The sequence below is a fragment of the Corvus brachyrhynchos genome, unplaced genomic scaffold (genome assembly GCF_000691975.1).
Source record: "Corvus brachyrhynchos isolate BGI_N302 unplaced genomic scaffold, ASM69197v1 scaffold48, whole genome shotgun sequence".
Taxonomy (NCBI): Eukaryota; Metazoa; Chordata; class Aves; order Passeriformes; family Corvidae; genus Corvus; species Corvus brachyrhynchos.
The window spans coordinates 2,324,060-2,343,885 of record NW_008240027.1 but is presented as its reverse complement, the minus strand read 5'-3'; the positions used below and the strand labels follow the sequence as shown (position 1 = coordinate 2,343,885).

The window sequence follows — 19,826 nt, the reverse complement described above, 5'->3', positions numbered from 1 at the left end:
GTTTAAATTCGCCGGGATTTGTCCTCCACCTGCATATTTCTCTTTGACTTCTCAGGTTGAAAGGCAGCTCCAACAGCTGAATTCTGGAGACCTCGCATGGAAACAATGACCTTTATGCAGCTTTCCCCCAAAAGCCATAACAAAGACCTAAATCCCTCTACTTGTCCCAAAGGTGAACAATTCAAGTTTCAGGTGACAACTGGTGAGTTAGGGAACTGGAAGAAGAACCGTTTGGAAATATGGAGCCATAGCTGAAGTTAATACTAAATGCAGAGACCTCAGTCCATGTAGAACATGGGGAACTCCAGCTGAAGAGCATGCAAATGCACAATGAATTTTTGGGACAGGCCAGAGCGAGAACTTCCTAGTACAACAATTACCCTTCAAAAATGAGTGCAAAGTCTCTGTTGAAACATTATTGAGGCAGTGCAAAGAATTCCACGTTTCCTCTCCTGCACAGGTAACACTCCACTGCCCGTATGATCAGCCACCCTGCTTGTTTCCTCCCAAAAATGATCACGATACAAAGTCTGGTCACAGACACACATTTCTGCTCTTTTCTTGCCAATCAGAAGGGAACCAGTTAGAGAGAACTCACTGTTTATTGCTTTGTGCAAGGTCCAGCTTGCAATTAATGCTGATGAAACCCAACTGCCAAAAGCACAATATGCAGCAGCTGCTTTATGAAAGTTGAGACCTCATCCAATTTATAGGGAAACCAGAGCTGGTTGCGAGTCTCTGATTTAGTGAACTTGTATTTTTTTGTGTTTTGTATTTTTTGTTTTGCTTTGTTTCCAGGAAAGCACCAGAAGTTACTCCAGAACTGTAGAAGCACTAAAACCATCTGAAAGCACTAAGGCAGGCTTCCCTTCTTCCAGCCTTTCCTCATTTCTAGGCCTGTGATCTCCCACTAATATCTCCCTGGGATCTTTCAGCAAGGCAGGCAACACACAGCGTCTGGTTCATCACCAGCGTGGTGGGAGCGGAAACTTGTGTTTCCTCATCCCAATCTCCATCCTTATGAAATTGAAATAAAGGGATAAAAGGCTTTGATTCAGATGAAATCTCACAGGAGCACAGAGCAAATAATTTAACTCTAACCTTTGGAAGTACCTTTTAAATACCTTTCCTAGGAACATTTAATGAAACCAGCAAAAGGCACAAAAATCCATAAGAACCACTTTAAGCTCCTAACTGAACATTTCCATTGCCAATATCCAATATCCTTTCTGATATCTGGATAGATAGGATAGGGGTAGAAGGACTGTGCCCAACTGCCAGGCTCCCACCAAATGTACTTAAGCATCTCACTTGTACAACACATGAGGAACTGGCCCAAGGACCCTTGTGAAATGCTGGGACATCATGGGACACTACAAATCAGCAACCCCAGGCAGAAGGACTGAAAAGTCCCTTGTATCTGAGGCAATCAGCTATACTGGACCAAATGCCACTTAGCTCATGCTTAAACATCCTCTGTGGAGAGGATCCAACCACTGAACACATTTTGAAAAGAAAACACATGAACCCTTCTTACAAGGCTGGCACTGACCTCAGAAATAGGTGGTTTACATTACATTAAGATTAATATGCAACACCTTAATAGTGCTCCTTACATCATTCACCCTGAGAAAACAATAAACTACAAAAAATGAGGTAACTGCTCCATTAAAAAGAATGAATAAAAATAACAGCAATAATAATAAAAATCTGCAAACACAAATATGTGAAGCTTTTTTTCTTAGCAAAGGGAGAAACCTCTGAGAGACTTGCAAAGAATTTAGCTGCTATGAAAATGGGAATACGTAATGCTCAAAGACAATCATTATATGTGTAGGTGAGCAGCCAGTTCCCAACATATTACTTAATTCCTTTTACTTGTTAGAAGATCTATAAACATTGTAGCTGTTCATCTGCCCATGACTTGGCCTGGATAAAGGCACTAAGAGCTTTAGAGCTGGGAGAATAAATTGCCCAGGAATCCTAAAAGCACGCATTGAGAAGCCCTGGTCAAACATGAAGGCTCTTATTCAAACACTAAATGGGAGCTCTTAACCTCAGACCAAGATTGGAACACCCATGGAAAAGTGCTTACCTCCATTCTCTTTACATAGATGATTTAGTTAAGTACTTAATTTTCCTTCAGTTTGCTGTTTTCAGTGCAGTCTGAGATGTTAAAACATTTCAGCCCCAGAACACAGTTAAGGAAGGTTGGAAGTCAGATTTGTCAGAATCTTAAAAACTCCCAGGAATATTCTGCATGGTTGGAAAATGGGCAAGCCTTTGGGCTGAAAACTGATGGTATAGATTGGAAAATAATTATTGGAAGAAAAAGAACAGAGTATTTTCTATTTTTGTTCCTTTCCTGTTTTTTTACTGTGACAAGTCTTTGTTTCTGTGTATTTTAAATATTTTAAGCATCAGCTTATTTTTTCCTCTTTACTTTTAGATCAAACATGCCTATGAGCTTTCCTCCTAGCTCTTCATTAGGTTACAAAAATAACACCCCACTCTCAGTTAGCCTTTGTCCAACCCTCCTTATGGTCTAATCAACAAGAGCTGGGATCTGCAAAGAGCATCTAGTTCGGAGCCAGCAGGAAGAGGACCAGGCCACACCAGTCATGACTCACCTGTCTTCTATCCGAACCCAGAGGTCGTTGAACTGCCTCTGGCGATGGTGTTTGTGCTGCTTCTTGTGCCATTTCTTCTGCCTGCCAAACTCCTCCAGCTGGCTGATGCTGTCAGGCAACAAGAGGTGAGGAGACAGGCTGTCTTCTTCATCCATCTGCTGCGGCTTCAGGGAAGGAGATGCCAATGGGATCTGCTGGACAGAGGGCAGGGCTGTCACTGAGGGTCCCTCCAAGGCTGGGCTTGTCTTTGTCGTCCTTGAACTGCAAAACACAACGTTTAAATATTTGATGAGTAAGGGGGGAATGGTGCCAAAACAAAGGCAAAAGCAGAGGACTGCACTGCTTGGCGGCTGCCCCTGACTGCTGAGGTGCACAAGGCTTCTGCTCTGGGGCAGCAAGTAAAGACAGCAGTGGCATTTCCTAGGAAGCTTTCAAGTAAACACCTAACTGAACACCGGGGAGATGGCAACGGATACACTATTGCTGTTTTCTGGCATTTTAATGACTTCTAGAGGCCTTAGAGTCTGTGGTAGGGGTCAATGTTGCCTCCCCTGCTGGGCTGAAGGTCAAATGACAAAACTGGTAAATGACTCTCTTTGAAGAAAACAGATACCTGAAGAGATGATCTTAGATTAATGAGATAACACGAGATATCTCATTATCTCTTCCTTCTTCCCCCCCCTCCCCCCCCCACCCAACTTTGGGTATCATCTATAGAAAACAAGTAGTTTTAACTGCAACAAGAATTATGCCTCCTCATCCAGTCAGGACTAGTGACAAAGGAAGCCCAGACTGATGACAGACAGAAGCGTGGAAACACAGAAGCTAGGCTGCTGGGATGGGATATGTGAGACCTGAACTCCATCAGGTAATGAAGAAAAAAGGGGTAAATGACCTGCGCAAAGCCTCCTTGAAACAATTCTGCCAGAGCTCTTCACTGCTGTCTGAAATATTACCACCTCTTGGACATGACTGGAATGATGCAGAAAAAGACCCTTCATTCTCCTCTTCTAGAGTTTCACTGATTTTAGAAGAAAAGTCAATATAAACTCTCTCCTTTGGTATGCAGCCATGTGAACTTATTGTGAGCTAAGATAGCTGAGACAAAAATCTAATAAACCAGGACTGACATAAAATTATTTTCCTCCCCTAACTTCAGTAGAAGTTCATATTCAGCCTTAATTGCAAGAACTTTTCTGTCCCTGGGATGGGCCAATGAATTGTAGATACAGAAAATGGGAGAGAATTAATAGGCAATATGAAGCTGTGGTCTGCAAAACTATTTCTATTACATGGATGCTATGACTTTTATGACAGAAACAATTAAAGCCACGTGAAAAATTTTGCCTCCTGAGTGAAACCAGTAAGACATTTTAATGAAAAAGTAATAAAAAATCCTAAACTTCATTGGTGACAATGTACAAAATGTGCCGCAAGTGAAACCACATGTTTCATTTATGGAACATTTTGTTCTTTTCCAAAAAAGTCACATCTACTACTAATGGAAGCTTTTTTTCTTTTTGACTTTCTTGAAGTCTGTTACAATACCAGCCACGATGGTCACCTCTGTTTCCACTGCATTGTGTTTCATCCAAAAGCCCTTCCAATACCTACTGATAATTAATTATTGCTACTATGAGACTCACTGGCAAATACTACAGTAACTCTGTCACGTGTAGCCAATGTTTCATGAAGTTCTTTCAGAGATCATACAACAGATAGAGAAAAAGAAGGTTTTTCAAAACTAATTCTAAAATTCTTCATGGTTGGTTTTATTAACAAAACACACAAGAAAAACCCATTTTTCCTTTCTTTTCCCAAGCATTCAGACTCTCAGTGAGTCCTTTCCAAACTCATTCATACTCGCTCCATGCTCTATTTAAATCTCACATAGATCTGCCGGTTCTGAATTTTTTCTTTCAAAAGACTTTCTTTCAATGTTTCATCTTGAGAGTGCATTTTCCCCAGGGCAGCAATTTCCATTTGAGAGTTCTTGGTGCTCTCCAAAGCCTTTAAGAATTCCTCAGCTGTGGCACAGGCTGAAGCAAAGCCATCTCCAGACTCATGTAAATGGAGAGGCACTCACAGGTTTGCACTGGGGAGGTCTCTCAGGCCACAGTGGAGAGTTTTTAATTTTTATCCAACCATGGAGGTGAATCAGCGAAGTATCTACATCCAAAGGCAGCCATTTAGCAGCTTGGAGGACAACACAGTGTGAACTTGGATAGGAGAGTTTAAGCAGGTAGAAGGACCTGGACCAAGCACCTACAGACACCATGCGGGTCCTGAGATGGCAGCAGCCACCAACGGGTGGCAGGAAGCCACTGGAACTGAGCTGTAGCCGAGATGTGTTTCCATTGCCTTCCGTCTCTGTGCCTCATGTTGTGATCAGTGTAATTCCTGAGATGCTGCAGGCAGGAGCAGCGCCCCATGCGCCAGCTCAAGGCTGGGGCTGCCCTTTGATTCCCTGAGAGGTCTTAGGGATATCTGAACATGTACTTTCCACCTTTTAACACCTACTATTTTCTTACACGTGTTTACCTTGCTCTGAGCTCCCCGTAAACTGGAACCAGTAGAGAAGTGTTTTTATGGCTTGAGATTTTACAAACCACTTAAGACGACTGGCAGCGCCCTTCTTATTAAAATTAATGACTTTGGGCATCAAAATCCCAGTGGTGGCTTTGAAAGTTTCTGGCTTAATTGTTTCCACTACCATCACATGAGCCACAGGTTGTAAACTTGATATTTCAGAACATTCTTTGGGAAGAGAATAAATAAACACCGGAGAAACGTTAAAATGCTGTAACATAAAGAGGGTTATAAACTAACCACCACTATGTTAGAGTCGAGTCAGGGGGAATAGCTCCACTGTGGCAACTGCATATTGCATTTGTTTGATATTTCTTCCATTATTCCTGCATTAATATTTTTAAAATTATTAGTAACTGCTAATAATTGCACCAAGACCTAAGAGGGACTGTTGAAGGCTGTATGCTAATGCATGTTTGCTCCTCTTAAAAACAATAAAGTTAGTTTTAAACTTATTTATTAAATCAGTTATAATAATTATACTATACTATAAAAAAAATAATGAATCCAATAAAGTAAACAATAAATATTACAAAAATACAATTAATTCATTATCAGCCTGGTTCCTTTCAAATATGACCATCAACCTACAGACATTCTACCAGAAGGAAAATCAAAACAGAATATGGATATTTCATCCAAACAGATCATAAGAATATTTAAAGATGTTAATTTAATGTAAGACAGATTTCCTGGGAGATGACCATTTCTCCATGGTCTCCTGGGTACCACGGGGTCACAGCACACCGTGGGTTCTGAGTGGCCCCGTGTGTCACAGTGGCCCCTGGCTTCCATGAGCCCTCGCAGTGTCACAGTGGCTCTTGGCTGCAGGAGCTGGGGCCTGGGGGAGAAGCAGCAGGGACAGCACACACACAGTGCCATGGCCACTTCTGTGGCCACGCCTGACCCTGTCCCTGCCACAGCCACAGGGGTGACACCCGCCACGAGTCCTTAGGTGTGCAGGTGACAGTCACCGCAGGGTGACAGTCCCCTGGGGGACACCCTGGGGCGGGAGGCTGGCAGGGATCCGCTCCCCACACGCTGCAGCTCCCTGTGCCGGGTCAGACTGAGCCCCTGTGCCAAGCCAGCCCTCTCTGGGAATCAGCCAGGGCCGGCCATGCCACCCCCAGCTCCCTGCAAGGCTCAGCTCTGGCAGATTCCAGGCCCAAAGCCCAGAGCCAGCCTGTGTGCCCCTCATGTTTCTGGCTAAAGCTGACCCAGAAAGGTCCCATTGAGAGGTGCCCCTTTCCTACAGTCACTGCCAGCTGGGAGTTAGGGTTGGTTTTAGGATTAGGGTTTGGATTAGGCTTAGCGTTAGGCCTAGGCTTAGGCTTTGGGTTAGAGTTAGGGTTAAGGTTGGGTTTAGGGTTAGGGTTTGGTGTTAGGGTTAGGATTATGCTTAGGTTTAGGGTTAGGTTAATGTTTTGGGTGAGGGTTAGGGTTCCCAAAGCAAGATCCTGCCATCTGCAGTTTGATTCCTGAACCATCTTTCTCTGCATTACGTGAAGCTTTATTGTCAAATCCACCTCCTTGTTTCAAGGAGCGTTTCCTCACTCTCGGTCTCTGTGCTCTATGGAAGTACAGCTTCACTGTATGAAACCCTGGGTATATAATGGCCTTTTTTTCCCATTCCTTCCCTACTGCTGATAAAGCTTTTCAAGATACACAGTTATTTTTAAAGGCAGAGAAAATGCAGGGCTAATTTTCAGTTTGTGAGGCCACCGTGCCTTTTCTGAATAAAGAGTGCGAAAGTACCACCCAAATATCTTGGTCCACACAAAGATCTCAGAGATTTTCATGAATAACTTGATACAATTCCAGGCTTAGAGGTTCCACCCATTTTTAAATGTATTATTCCCACACAGGGTGGTCTTGGAGAAACGAAAATTATTTCAGGCCCTTAGGTGGGTTTTTCTCATCTGTGACCTTAATTTCCTTCCCTGGGATGTGCAGTTCTGCAAAACAAGTTCTCTGAAACAACGAAGTCCAAATAAGAAAACTTTGGAGTCTCAGCAAATATCCTACGTGTCTTGGTCCTAAGGTACAGAAAAGAGTGAAAACAGGAAAACATTTATTCCCGCTAGTTCTTGAAAACACTTAATCCACAAACAAAGACCTCTGTGGTTTTCTTTCACTTCTGGTGAAATCTGCCATCCTTTTCTAATTCTTTTCAAGAATTAAAAGAACAAAACAAAACATGTAAGTTATTTGGACTGAGCTGGATGCTCCATTAGGCTGTCTCAGCATTTCTCTCTCTGCCTTGTGGTCTGCAGTGTCACTCTGTGCTGGCACTGACCATTGAAAATTGACTCATCGCTGGGATTTGTTAGGGCTATTGAGTAGATCTGGTCAGAAAAATTACATTAACACCATGATGCCCTGCAGTACATTATTTTCATAATTCCCAGGCTTAAAACTGCACAGTCAGGCAGGGCAGAGCCCAGTAATGTCTCTGGCCCTGACCTGCCAGAGTAACACCAGCAACATTTGGATGAGTCCCATCAAGCCTCCCCTGGGCTTCCACAGGTCCAGGGAGGGACTTGCCCTTGCTTTATGCCTTTGCTGATGATACACATCTTCCAGACACTAAATCATCAATCTATTTTTTTTCAGCAATCTTGTGGTAACATCTCTGTTCCCTCAGATATGCGCAGAATCTTCTGAAATCCCAGCCTGCCAATTTGTTATGTGCATCCTGACTTTGCAGCACGAGCGATGGAAAAGTTTTGCTCAGGAGACTGCCCTGCTTTGCACGGGCTTCCAAGCACAGCAACATTGCTGAGGTTTTCTTGCTTCAGTTCTCAGAACTGTCAGGCAAGGGGAGATTTTGTTTCATCGAGAGAGAAGCTGTGGTGATAGCAAGGAATGTGTGATGTGGCAGCTTCTTCCTTATGCCACCGTTCCTGGGATGCAGCCGGATGACGGCCAGACAGCGAGTTTGAAGCGTTTTATTGTAGATGGATTCTCATAAATTCCAGTTGGGGTGTCTTTGTCAAGGCAGGAATTTGTCAGCCCCTCACACGCACCCTTGCTGCTCTCGCCACATGCTTTCCCAGAGCATCATGCACACCCACAAGATGGGCACCACACTGTCCTGTCCCACAAGGGGTTTTGCTTTTTCTCCCTCTTCCATGCTAGGATGAAGCTCAGATTTTCAAAACTCTTGGGAGAGAGGCAAACAAAAGAACAGAAAAGCAGGCAGAAATCCTAACCCACCCCAGAACAGCTCACAGGGCCTCTTTCCAGTCATGGGAACAGTAGATTGAGAGCACAGACTCACATAACCAGGTGACACCATGGACATAACCTCCTTCAAGATGAAAAGCATAAATATATTTTACTGCAGAACAGTCACTCCAAAGCAGAGATCAGAGTTAGATTCTCTCCATACTTAAACTTTATCTGAGCTGCTTCAGGCTAAGTGCTTTAAATTACTAAAGATGAATTTGGGCTCAAGAGACAGCAAAAGAGAAATCCCCGATTACTCCTGTGAAATCCCTGATTATTCACTCACCTGATCAGCTTAATTATAATGAGGTTATTTCATTTAGGATGTAGTTGCCTTAGGCCTGTATACTAAAGTTAAAACTTCTTAACAGAATTTGGAAACAAAGTTGTTTCTTCATTTTTTTGCACCATAGTCAACTACATCTCATGAGCACTTAAATTAGGTTAAGTAGTTAAATTAGATTACAGTCCACCCCAAACTTGGATGGTATCTCTGAATCCATGTCAGGCTATTTCTCTGGGAAGAATCACTGTTGCTCAAGAACTGTAACCTTAGCTTGAAAGCTAATTTAGTCCTCAGTATACACACATATACACGTACAACTCTGTGAATAAATGAAATTAAAAGTTTGTGATGTGAAGATATTCACATGGATTGTAAGATTTTCCTTCCCACTTTGAGAAACTATAAAGCAAGAGGGACAAGTAAAACTTTCATTATCTATTCTGTTTCATTAGAACTGGAGCTGGTCTAAGGCACAGGAGAAGAAATGCAAGCTTTCTGCGCTTGAGAGGCTGAATTTGCTGAAAAAGAAAGGGCAGCTGTAACATTTGTAACGTGTCATTTCCACGTTTTCATGTGAATACTTTCAGAAAACTCAAAATGTTTCATTTCAGCATTTTCTGAACAAAGCTTCAAATTTTTTTTAGTCTTCTGTTTTCAAAGACTTACATGCTACAAAGTGCCCTTTTTTGTTCAGAAATTGATCTCAATTAAAAAGAAAAACCCAACTAATATATAAAAATGACAAAACCCAACAAAACCCAATCCCTGCTTTCAAAAGCATCCTCAAAATGTTCCATTTCAAATTGCTCTGAACTCATTTTCCCTTCTCAATTTTTTGGTTCAGTTTTTGAACTGAATAATCCTTTGTTTATGCATCTTTCATGAAAATTCTGTGAGCTGCACACTCCAGCCCCAGAGGATGGGCTGTGCCCCTTGAGGAAGGATGGGTTGACCCTCCAGTCTTGTTTCCATTTTCCACATTAACAGCAAATAAGAGCCTTCTCTGCTCATAGTACACAAGCCACACCTTGTGCTCTGTTCCCTAAATCTCCACTGTCTTATTACCACCATACCAATTTAGTGCTAAGCTGTTTCTGCCTGGGTAGTTTGGCTTAAGCAAAATATTCATAACACAGCTGCCTTTCATGCCTTGCTGTCTTATGGAAGTGGTATTTAAAGCTCCTTGGACCAAATCCCTGTCCATAGGTCAGGATAGGCTTTTTTCCTGCTCAGGCATCCTGGTTCAACATGGGAGCAGAGAGATATGCAGCTGTCCTGGGACACCTGGAAGTCTCCTTCATGCAGGAGAGAGAGGCCTTCACATTCAAATCCCAACTCTGTATGTCCATGCAGCACCCAAAGGCTTGGCACATAAAGGTAACTAAAATGTTTTAGTGTCTTATAATAAAACTTTGAGTACTGAGTTTGCAATGAATTTTAAGAAGGTGACTGACAAAAAACTCCTCAAACTGGCTGCTTGATTTGATTCCACAGTAGAATTACAGCTAATACACAATTGTTTGTATCTTGCTCATTTACAATCCAAATTGAGTTCTGCTCTCAGGTTGTCTCCACTGGGAATTAGTTTCCCTTCTTTGCAGGATCCTCCAGAGAGAAGATATATCTGCAGGAGTCCATATTCTTTATCACATTTTAAACTAAAAACTCTCTACAGAGACATAGCTGAGCAAGGTGCCAAATACTCAGCTTGAGAGACTACAACATTTCCACTGACTTCAGTCTCAAACTAAGGGCAGATTATTCTCTGTTTGCCTGGTGCTGTTCCTGCACTTCCCTCTGCTGCTCTGGAAGTTGGGTCCTGGCAGAAATGAGGTACTGGGTAGATCACAGATCTGTACAAGCACATTAACTTGTGTTCCTGAAGTACCTTGTTCAGTTGCGGCTCTTGCAATTGCAAGACACAGATAACATGGGCTCCTAAGTAGCTGCTATCACCAAAAGGAGAGAGACACAGACCACTTAAACCCGGCAGCAGGCACAAGTGTGGAACCAAAGAGCCATAAGAAGACCATGTCTGCAAGAGACTCCAGATCTCTGTGACACTAAATCCACTTTTCTTCTCTGCAGCCACCACTGTAAAACATCTGATCTGCTCAGCCATTGGTGGCTGCTGAGCTAAAAAAAGGAACACAGAGATACTCTGACTCTCTCCAAAACATTGTTAGAGCCCATTGGCCTTGCCCATATCACAGTGCCTGAGTGTTTCCAAGAAAAGAACAAGACAGTTGTCAGAACCCCTATTCAGGCAACACTTCAGCCTGTCCGTGGGCATTTTCGCTGCACAGTAATGGACAGAGCCCTCGAAATGTGATGAAGGCAGAAGAGTTCTCCCTCCAAACCCCACTTGCTTTAATGTCTAATGCTGTTCTGTCAACTCTAATGCTAATGGACTTCACATAATGTCTCTCTATGTATCAGCCTGTTTTCACCCAGCTTCCCTCTCTTGTATCAAGTCATGCTGATGAACCTGCTTGTAATCAGTACTCATTTCTGTCTGACAAAGCCATCCTACACTAAAATTCTTCATGAACAAAGCATGCACATTGCTGCTGAAACCTAAAGGAAGAAAACAAGGTTTTATATTCTCTTTTTTGGTTGCTAATTGAAACTTATGAGATCAGACCTTGAATATCCAGGAGCCGTCTGAGGCCATAGGGGAGACTGATTTTTAATGAACTCAGGCAAATCTCATTGTCTAGTTTTAAAAAACAGGCTCCAGGTCTTTCCTCCTTAAAATAGGAAAACTTGCACTGACCCCAGAAAATATCTCTCCTTCACTGAAATATCTATGATTATTATTTGTATTGGTACATTTAAGAATCCCAGACTTAAATTATGCAATCATTGAAGAGCTCCGTCTCAGCAAGCTGACAGGTGAAGGCTGTGAGACAATGACAGACAGTACAAAGGTGACAGCCTCTGCAGCCTCCCTCCCTAACTCTGCACAGGAGCTCTAGGGGCTCACCTGCCTCCATTGTATCTGCAGATCTGTTTGTTTGTTTGCCTTGAAGTGCTTTATCTAAGTGCCAGTTGTCCGAGAGGGTATCACAGCTGAGTACTTGTAACACTGCCTAGCTATGGAAAAACATGGAATATCACAAGTGTAGCAGACGTCAGAGACTCATCAGAGCTATGCCTGGCATCTGGCACAGGTCCCAGCAGGTTCCAGCAGTCACATTAGCTTCTTATCACTACACAAAGCTGGAACACTGAGAGTGACCAAACCAGGACTTCTCATGAGGCAGTGCTGTAATACAGCTCAAACTGCAGGAAAGTCAATGCTGTTGAAATGCTGCCCATGTGAGATGTTTTAATTAAAACTGCAGGACGACTCATCTGACTCTCTCTCTACAATGAGACTGAGTGCTTGGGGCTGCCCCACCAGCCTGTTAATTCTGAACAGAAGGGGAGGCTACTCTGTCCCTCTGTCTCCTTCCTTTTTTAGTAAGAATTCATCTGACAGCCAGTCGGAACGGAATTATCCCAAGTAGCACACAGATCAAACAAGAGTGTATGTCCTTATTTACATGAAAATAAGCATGATGGAGTCAGGCTTTATGAGGAAAGGTTTGGCCCTTTTCTATACACCACAGACCAATAATTAGGGAACCCATAGGAGTCCTAGACCTCATCAGATCTGTTGCTCACAGACTGAGCAGGGCTTCTTGGAAAGGAAGGACAGGTAAAGAGGGGGGCAAGTGGGACAGTGCACTCCAGTAGTGAAAGAAGAAGAAGAAAACAAAATCAATTTCCAGCTCCATCACCTCATTTAAACTACTTCTGGTTGCCTGTGGATTTCATTTGCTGCCTTTCACTGACACGAGTGGGAATTGCTGACCATTCAGCAATGACTGCAATCAGTATGAATGCTTAGATACACAGAAATTGCCTTAAATTCATGGCTGCAATTGTAAAACAAACAAATGAAACCCTTGTTACCTCTGCTTTCCAGTCAATGTCCTTTCTCCTTGAGGAGAACGTGTCTAAAATTGTCTCAGCGATTTAAAACCTCAGTGCCTGCTAAATGTCAATGGAAGCTGCAATTCCCACCTAAAACCTAATCTACATACAAATTTGATACAAGTGCAAAATTCTCATTTAACATTAGCAAGAAACCCTCTAGCCTCTAGGGAAGAAAGATGATTCCTCTGTCACAAACTCAAAGCAACATTTGCTTTGACAAAATGGTGGCAAAAAATGAATCTGTATCTACTGCATCCACTGACTGTGGGTCAACAAGTGGAACCACACGCTGCTCTCTTGGGAAGAGGTCTTCTGCCCGGGAGGCGCCATGGAGGAAGGATGGAGGCACCCAGCAAAACCAAACTGGAGTCAGAGATGAGGACACAATGAGGTATTTCAGACCTGCACCTGCCAGGACAAGAGAAGCAGAGGGAGAGCCACCCACTGACCTGGACCAAACTACCACCAGTATTACCCCAGTGTTACACAGCTTTGGTTCTTAGCATTGCCGATTTCAAAAATCAGCTTTTTCTCTCCGAAGTTCATGGAGGGACTTCTGGATCTTCCCTATGATGGAATACGATGCCTTGACTCTGTGGGTGATAGGAATAATTCCTTAAAATTACTTAAAATGCCACAAATGCAGGCAGTGTTACAAACCCACTACAGCAACAGAGATTTACTGCTCTCTTTGTAGAATCACAGAATTGTTTACATTGGAAAAGACCTTTAAGATCACTGAGTCCAACTGTTAACCCAGCACAGCCATGTTCACCACTAAACCATACCCCTAAATGCCACATCCACACACCCTTTAAATCCCTTCAGGGATGGTGACTCCACCACTTCCCTGGGTAGCCTGTTCCGATGTGTGGCAACCCTTTCTGTGAAGAAATTTTTCCTAATATCCAGTCTAAACCTCCCTGGCACAACTTGAGGCCATTTCTTGTTCTCTTACTGCTTGTTATTTGGGATAAGAGACCAACTCCCACCTCACTACAACTCCCTTTCAAGTAGCTGTAGAAAGTGATAAGGTCCCCCCTGAGCCTTCTGTTATCCAGGCTAAACAACTCCAGTGAGTTTATTTCTAGCAATGTTTTCTTTCCCTTTCAGAAATCAGGAGGAGACAATACCACAAAAGTATTTGAGATCCATGTGAACCTTTTTATCCACTGTGGATTGGGATTTACATTCCAGGGGTATAATGAACCCAGAGACGCAAAGATGTGGGCGCACAATCTTATTAAACCCTTGAAGATGATCCCAGTCTCATTCAATAACAGAGCCTTTCCTCAACGACTCTGGCATGGATGCAAACTGTAGCCTTTAGCAGAGCTCAATGCCAACAGAAACCAGCAACTCTGCCGAGGCTTTATCGCTTTTCTTCAGTGGAGGGGGAAGTGTTTATCTGGGAAGGGTTTCACATCACGGACAATAGGAAACTGTTCAGCTTTCCACAAATAGGCTGGTGTGCAACTTCCAAGCACTCTCCAAGGAAAACTTCAGAACACTGGCCACATCTTTCCAGCAGGGATTTCATGTAAAGTAGGTAACGCCCCACATCCTTCATCCTGATTTATTCCTGCTTCATCCTCGTTTCAAAGTGCTGTGCTCACTTCAAACACAACACGGGGCTCATCTCTGGACGTGCACTTTGATCACTGGGGACTCCAGATTGGTATCGGCCCTTCAAACATAAACAGGGATGTGCTGTCCTGACAGAAGAATTTCTGGGACTGCCTTTAGTTTTGCAAGAGTAATTTGGAAATGTGAAGCTGGGGCCATATGACAGGAGATACAAATCTAGTTGCCAGACAGGGCACTGGGTACCAAAGCACTTGGATCCTGTCTGAGACTTTGCTGCTGAAGTGCTACAGGTTAGCAGGAAAATCTTACTACTCCTGACTTGGCTGGAAATCAATGGAGAAAGACTTCAGAGTGCTCTTTCTCACAAATGACAGCACCAAATTAGGTCTCTTCCTCTGCAAGCTGCCACCAGCAGAGAGTGGCACTATGGAATTGTGAACTGCTCTGATGTCCCATACAGCAGTGGGAAGGGAAAATATCCCAAATTTAGTTCTTTTTTCAACTCTGGCTCCCTGTAGGACCAAGTGTTTTCTTGCTTAAGTGACAAAAGTTATGAACATGGTGAGTATAAATTTACACTTAATTCTTGATGCTAATGAAAAATTCTGTACTGTGGTGGGGCTACATGAGGCAGACAGATGGGCATAGCCAGGTCCACAGTGGCCATGAGGGGGTGAATCCTTCAGGTGCTTCTCCTGACCAACAGGAGCCTCTGACAGTGGCAGAAGATCCAGTTTCCAAAAGCAGAACAACTGTGTTCCATGCAGCTGCCTGCCTAAGCAAGAGGTCAATGGGGAGGCCCAAACAGAGAGTTAAGTTTCTGCCAGACACTCCCTGTGCCCCAAACTTTCTAAATTTGCACCTATGAATCCCAAAATTGGATTACTGTACTGGTGTTTTTAGCATTAAGGATCGCAAGAAATTGTCTTCATTCAGGAAGTTCTTCCATCATATCACTTGACAGCCACTGTACCTACATCCATCCACAGCATCTGATCCATTTTTCCTCCCTCCTGTTTCTGTTCACAGGTCCATTTTTCATTCTTCCTGGAATGCAGAGCATTTGGAGTGTAGGTGGAAAACCAAAATCTGTCAACACCCACTAATAGAAATTTGTTTTATTAATTAGCTTTGTGGGAAGGAAAAAGAAAAAAAAAAAGAGCTGATCTTCTGCTCTGAAATCATGAATCACTGTGGAAGAGAAAACATGTCCTCTGAGGCACCTGAGGCCACTTCAGAGAGAATGAGTGACTGAGCTGCTTCCTTGGAAAGTCCTGAGTCATCAAACACAGCAGTTTAATCCCCAGGAAATGGGAAACACATTGGCATGATGCTCACTTGCATGGAGCATGAGGTCCAGAGAAGGGTGAAACTCCAAAGATTCTGGAGATCAGTTTAGCTTGCGGAAGGATTTTAAAACCTAAATGCTTCTCTGAAGTATATCTGATCTGGATCTGGGTACAGTATTCCCAACACATGATTTCCTGGATGAATTAAACTCTTTACAAACTTTACAGATTGCATATGAATTTACTTTGACTTCTCATAAAAATGATTCAGTGATCATGACACAAAAATGCATTCTGGCTTCTAAGGTATTTACTGTGACAAGTGCTTCATAAATTCACCATCCTTAATTTACTGTTACAAGAACTTACGCCTTTTGGCAGTCCTGCTCCTTCTACTAGCACGTAACAAGGAGGAGGGGCTGATATACATGGATCTCAGCCTGACTCTTTACCATGTTCTCCTAAAGGGACGCCCACAATGTCATTTCAGACCCAAAGCTGGGTCATGGACAGCATGAAGTCACCTGGCTTGGCTGAGATACCATGAGTCGTTAAAAGTGAGACTATTTTGCATCAAAATGGGCAAGAAATGACATAAAATCACACACCATGTGTACATTAGAGTGACTTTCTACTTGTGGGGGGCAATTTTAAAAGGTTTCAGTAAGTTTCACAGCTTGCCACAACAAGATCCACCCAGATGGAGTCATTTGGCCATGCCACCAGTCACACAATAGTGTTCTGGAGGGCTTCTAACCCATTTAAACTCCAAAGAATGTCCTTATGAACACCTGATCACTCATGAAAGATGAAACACATGCTTCTCAGCAAACTCCTCTGTAGAACACTGTATCCTTGACTGTTTTTTCCCTAAGGGACTGTTGTTGAAGGAACTTTTAAGGGAAAGTGTCAGTGAGAGAAGTCATTGACTTCCTTTCTCTCTGTTCCTTTTTTAGGAACTTGTGCACTGTAAAGAGCTCTCTGCAAGCTAAATGAATAGCAATTACACTCATGCTGAGTGAATCAGCTCTATCGATTGCAGCACAGCCCACAGATCTCTCGCTGAAGGAAAAGAAGTCAGCTCTGGATGTGGAAAAGCTATCTGTCCTAATGTGTGAGGCCTCTTTGCCTGACAACGTGATACTGAAGGTAAGGGAAGTCGGCACTGCAAAGACAGAGTGACAGCAAACAGACCACAAACTTCCTTAGATAAACGACATCTTTCCAAGCACACAATACCACTTGATACCTTTGTGCCCCTTGAGCTGTTACAAAGTGCAGCTGCACTTCAGCCCAGATTGATATCGCCTGGGGTGGAGGCCATCAATCCACAGGACAAGAGCAGGCTCAATACACAAACAAAGTCACACAACCTGTGTTTCAATGGAAGGCTGGGGAGGGGATGGTGCAGTTTTTCTAAAGGCTTAAATGAGCCTAGTGACACATCTCACAAAATGATTACACATCTAAAACTTGATTAGCCACCTAAAACCAGCCAGACACCTCCTGCAAGCAAGCCTGGCCAGTTGTCCAAGACACCCATGAGCACTACTCTGGAAAAGCCAGTCTTTTTACTTTGACTAAGGAAGGCATCTGCTCAACTGTGTGAACATACTCTGAGTTTTCCACCAATTCCCTCATGGCTCCTCATAACCAAAGATGGGAGAGGATCAGCAACCATCTCATATTAATGATGACCTCTAAAAGCTACTGGCACTGATGGAAGCCAACAATTTCAGCGCAAGTTGGATCAGCTTTATCTCTAATAACTATAAACCAAAATTTTCATCTCATGCTTATGACCTGAGGTGAAAAGATCTGCGTTAAGAGTTGGCTGGAAGCAGAAAGAGGATGAAAAATCAGCTTCTCCTGTGGAAACAATAACCCTGAAATTTGGCTAGGAAATAAGGTAAGAACTAGCTCTGAACTTTTGAAGTCTCCAAGGCTCTGTAAGTTTACTATTAGAGAGTTTATGGAGTATAAGATACAGATCTCCTAAAACTGATAGGCTGCAGATCAGCAAAAAACCCTAGAAACCTTAGCACTGGCTTCAGGACAGCTCAGCGAGCAAGCTGCCCTTGAGCAGAAAGAAGCAAGCCCAGGTTTCCCCAGTGGCCCCGTTCCCAAGGAACAGAATTATATGGAATATGGAACAATTTCTTCAAAAAAACCCAAAAATGTTGCCAAGGATAAAATCTGATTATAGAGCAAAGTGAATGTCCCACTGGGAGAACTAGTCAAGCATTAAATTCCTGAGAAGTTCTGCTCTGTACTCCTTCTCCAACACCATGAATTATCTTGTTCTTTCCTAGATTTTTCTGTAGCACATCACTAAATTCCATTCTCTCAGAAGGCGTTCAGTGTCTAAAGGTGGCCTAAAGAACACGAAGGTACACTATCCCTAAGTAATGTGTTGCTCAGGAAGTGACAGGATAATTAAATTTCTGAGACTGAGAATTCGTAAGTTGACTTTGCTTCTCTACCACGTTTTGGAGAGCTTCTTCCACGTTTTTCCCCCTAAGAGTTACTTTGCTTGGCTCAGGCTTTGTGGCTGTAACGTAGACACAGAGACAATTAAATTGCAAAAGAGGATATTTTAAAGGCACTCGGGAACATGAAAATGTAATGTGCATATTTTCATGGCTAAGTATTTTAAGCATTGAGTAGTCATATTCTCCAATGTTAGATGAGGCAATAAATTTGCCAATGCATGCAGATGAACCCCATTTAATCCCTATGCACCTCTTACTGTAAATTATGTTGTCAGAGAACCCCCCTAAAAAATGGATTTGCTTTTCTTCTCAGGGAAGAGAGCTAGTGATGGGAGGATGATCCTCAGGCTCAGATCAAGTGAAAAGAGCCAAAGGCTTACAAGAGGTTTAAGAAGAACTGCAGCATCCCAATGGGGAGATTATTCCACCCACATAAAAAAAGTGTGCATTTTTCCCTGTCTCAGAAGAGATGGGATCCAGAATGTACCTTTCTCGGTTCTTTTTTCCTCAATTAATTCAGTTGTTTCCAATTAAAGTGTCACAGCTCTTGTAATTTTTTTCCCACTTGTGTCTTTTCTAAATGAACTTTTCTTTATTTCACAACAACTTTAACATTTTCCCTAACACATCCCAAAAATTAGCAGCTATGCAGAGCTATGCAGAGCTGAAGCAGTGTACACATCCTAAAGTTGACAGCTACTGGGAGATTCCTGAGGGCTCTGAGGGCATCTGTAATTTTCTGGGATCTACTGAACGGGGTTTACCAAACTGGAGCTGTGGGGAATGATATGTCAAGCACTTTCCCATTTCTGTCCATCACCTTGAGAAGATTAGGGCTCCTGATGTAGTGAAATGGCTCCATCACTGTGTGGATGGAGTGTGCTTTCATCCCAAGGGGAAGGAGAGAGCATTGCTAGGAGAGCAAAGACTTCCACCCTGAGACAACAACGAGTAGCAGAGCCAGGGTCCCACCTGTAGGATATTATAGGAGAAGGGGGGGAGGAAGCTCTTTGCTTCAGACAGAAGGACAGGACTAAGTTACAACAGCAAAGACACGTTGGTTCAACTGGGCCAGGAAGCTCAAACATAAGGAACAAGGGTAATTAATTTCTTCAGCAGAGCTCTGAGAGTTTACAATAAACTCTCAAACTCTCAGACAAGCAGACACGAAAACGTGTGCTGAATTCTTTGATTTGTCCTGAATTCTCAGATTCTGAAAGAAGGCAGCATTGATCACATCCTCGGAGAGAGCAGCCTGATGGAAATGAGCACTGCTGCGTGTTCTTCTGGCCAAGAGGACGGTGTGCAGCACGTCAGGGCTTGGCACGTGGCAGAAGGTCAGAGCTGATTTTGAGAACCCAGCAACAACAGAGTCATCATGGACACAGGTGCTTCCTGGATTGATCTTGCAGTTTGGCTGGTTCCAGTTAAATGTGAAGCAGCTGTGGCCCTTTATCTGCTCAAGTCCCTGGAATCCATCTGAGGGGAAACTTTCTCCCATCTCCTCCTCTCTCCCAACCCCAAGCACGCAGCTCTGTTTTCTGAAGACAGAGGGGAGCAGGGACAGCCAGTTGGCAGAACTCCACCAAAAAAAAAAAAAGTTGCCTTTCTTATCTCAGGGCAAAGCAATGAGCTATTGATTCAGCCACTAATTTTCCAATGCCTTTATTTGGGGACAAGGACGGCAGCCAGCAAAATAAGAAGGAAACATGAACGCTGCTGAAGGGTGTCACGCAAACAG

General features: G+C 43.2%; 1 protein-coding gene across 1 annotated transcript in view; it reads right to left on the bottom strand.

Moving 5' to 3' along the window:
• Window positions 1-19,826, bottom strand: part of TRABD2B (TraB domain containing 2B) — a gene marked incomplete at its 5' end in the record, with an annotated part of 267,033 nt that overhangs the window by 19,590 nt on the left and 227,617 nt on the right. Inside the window, one exon of the mRNA XM_017743443.1 lies at window positions 2,631-2,891. Coding sequence (XP_017598932.1) covers window positions 2,631-2,891 — 261 coding nt within the window. The remainder of the gene's footprint in view (window positions 1-2,630; window positions 2,892-19,826) is intronic.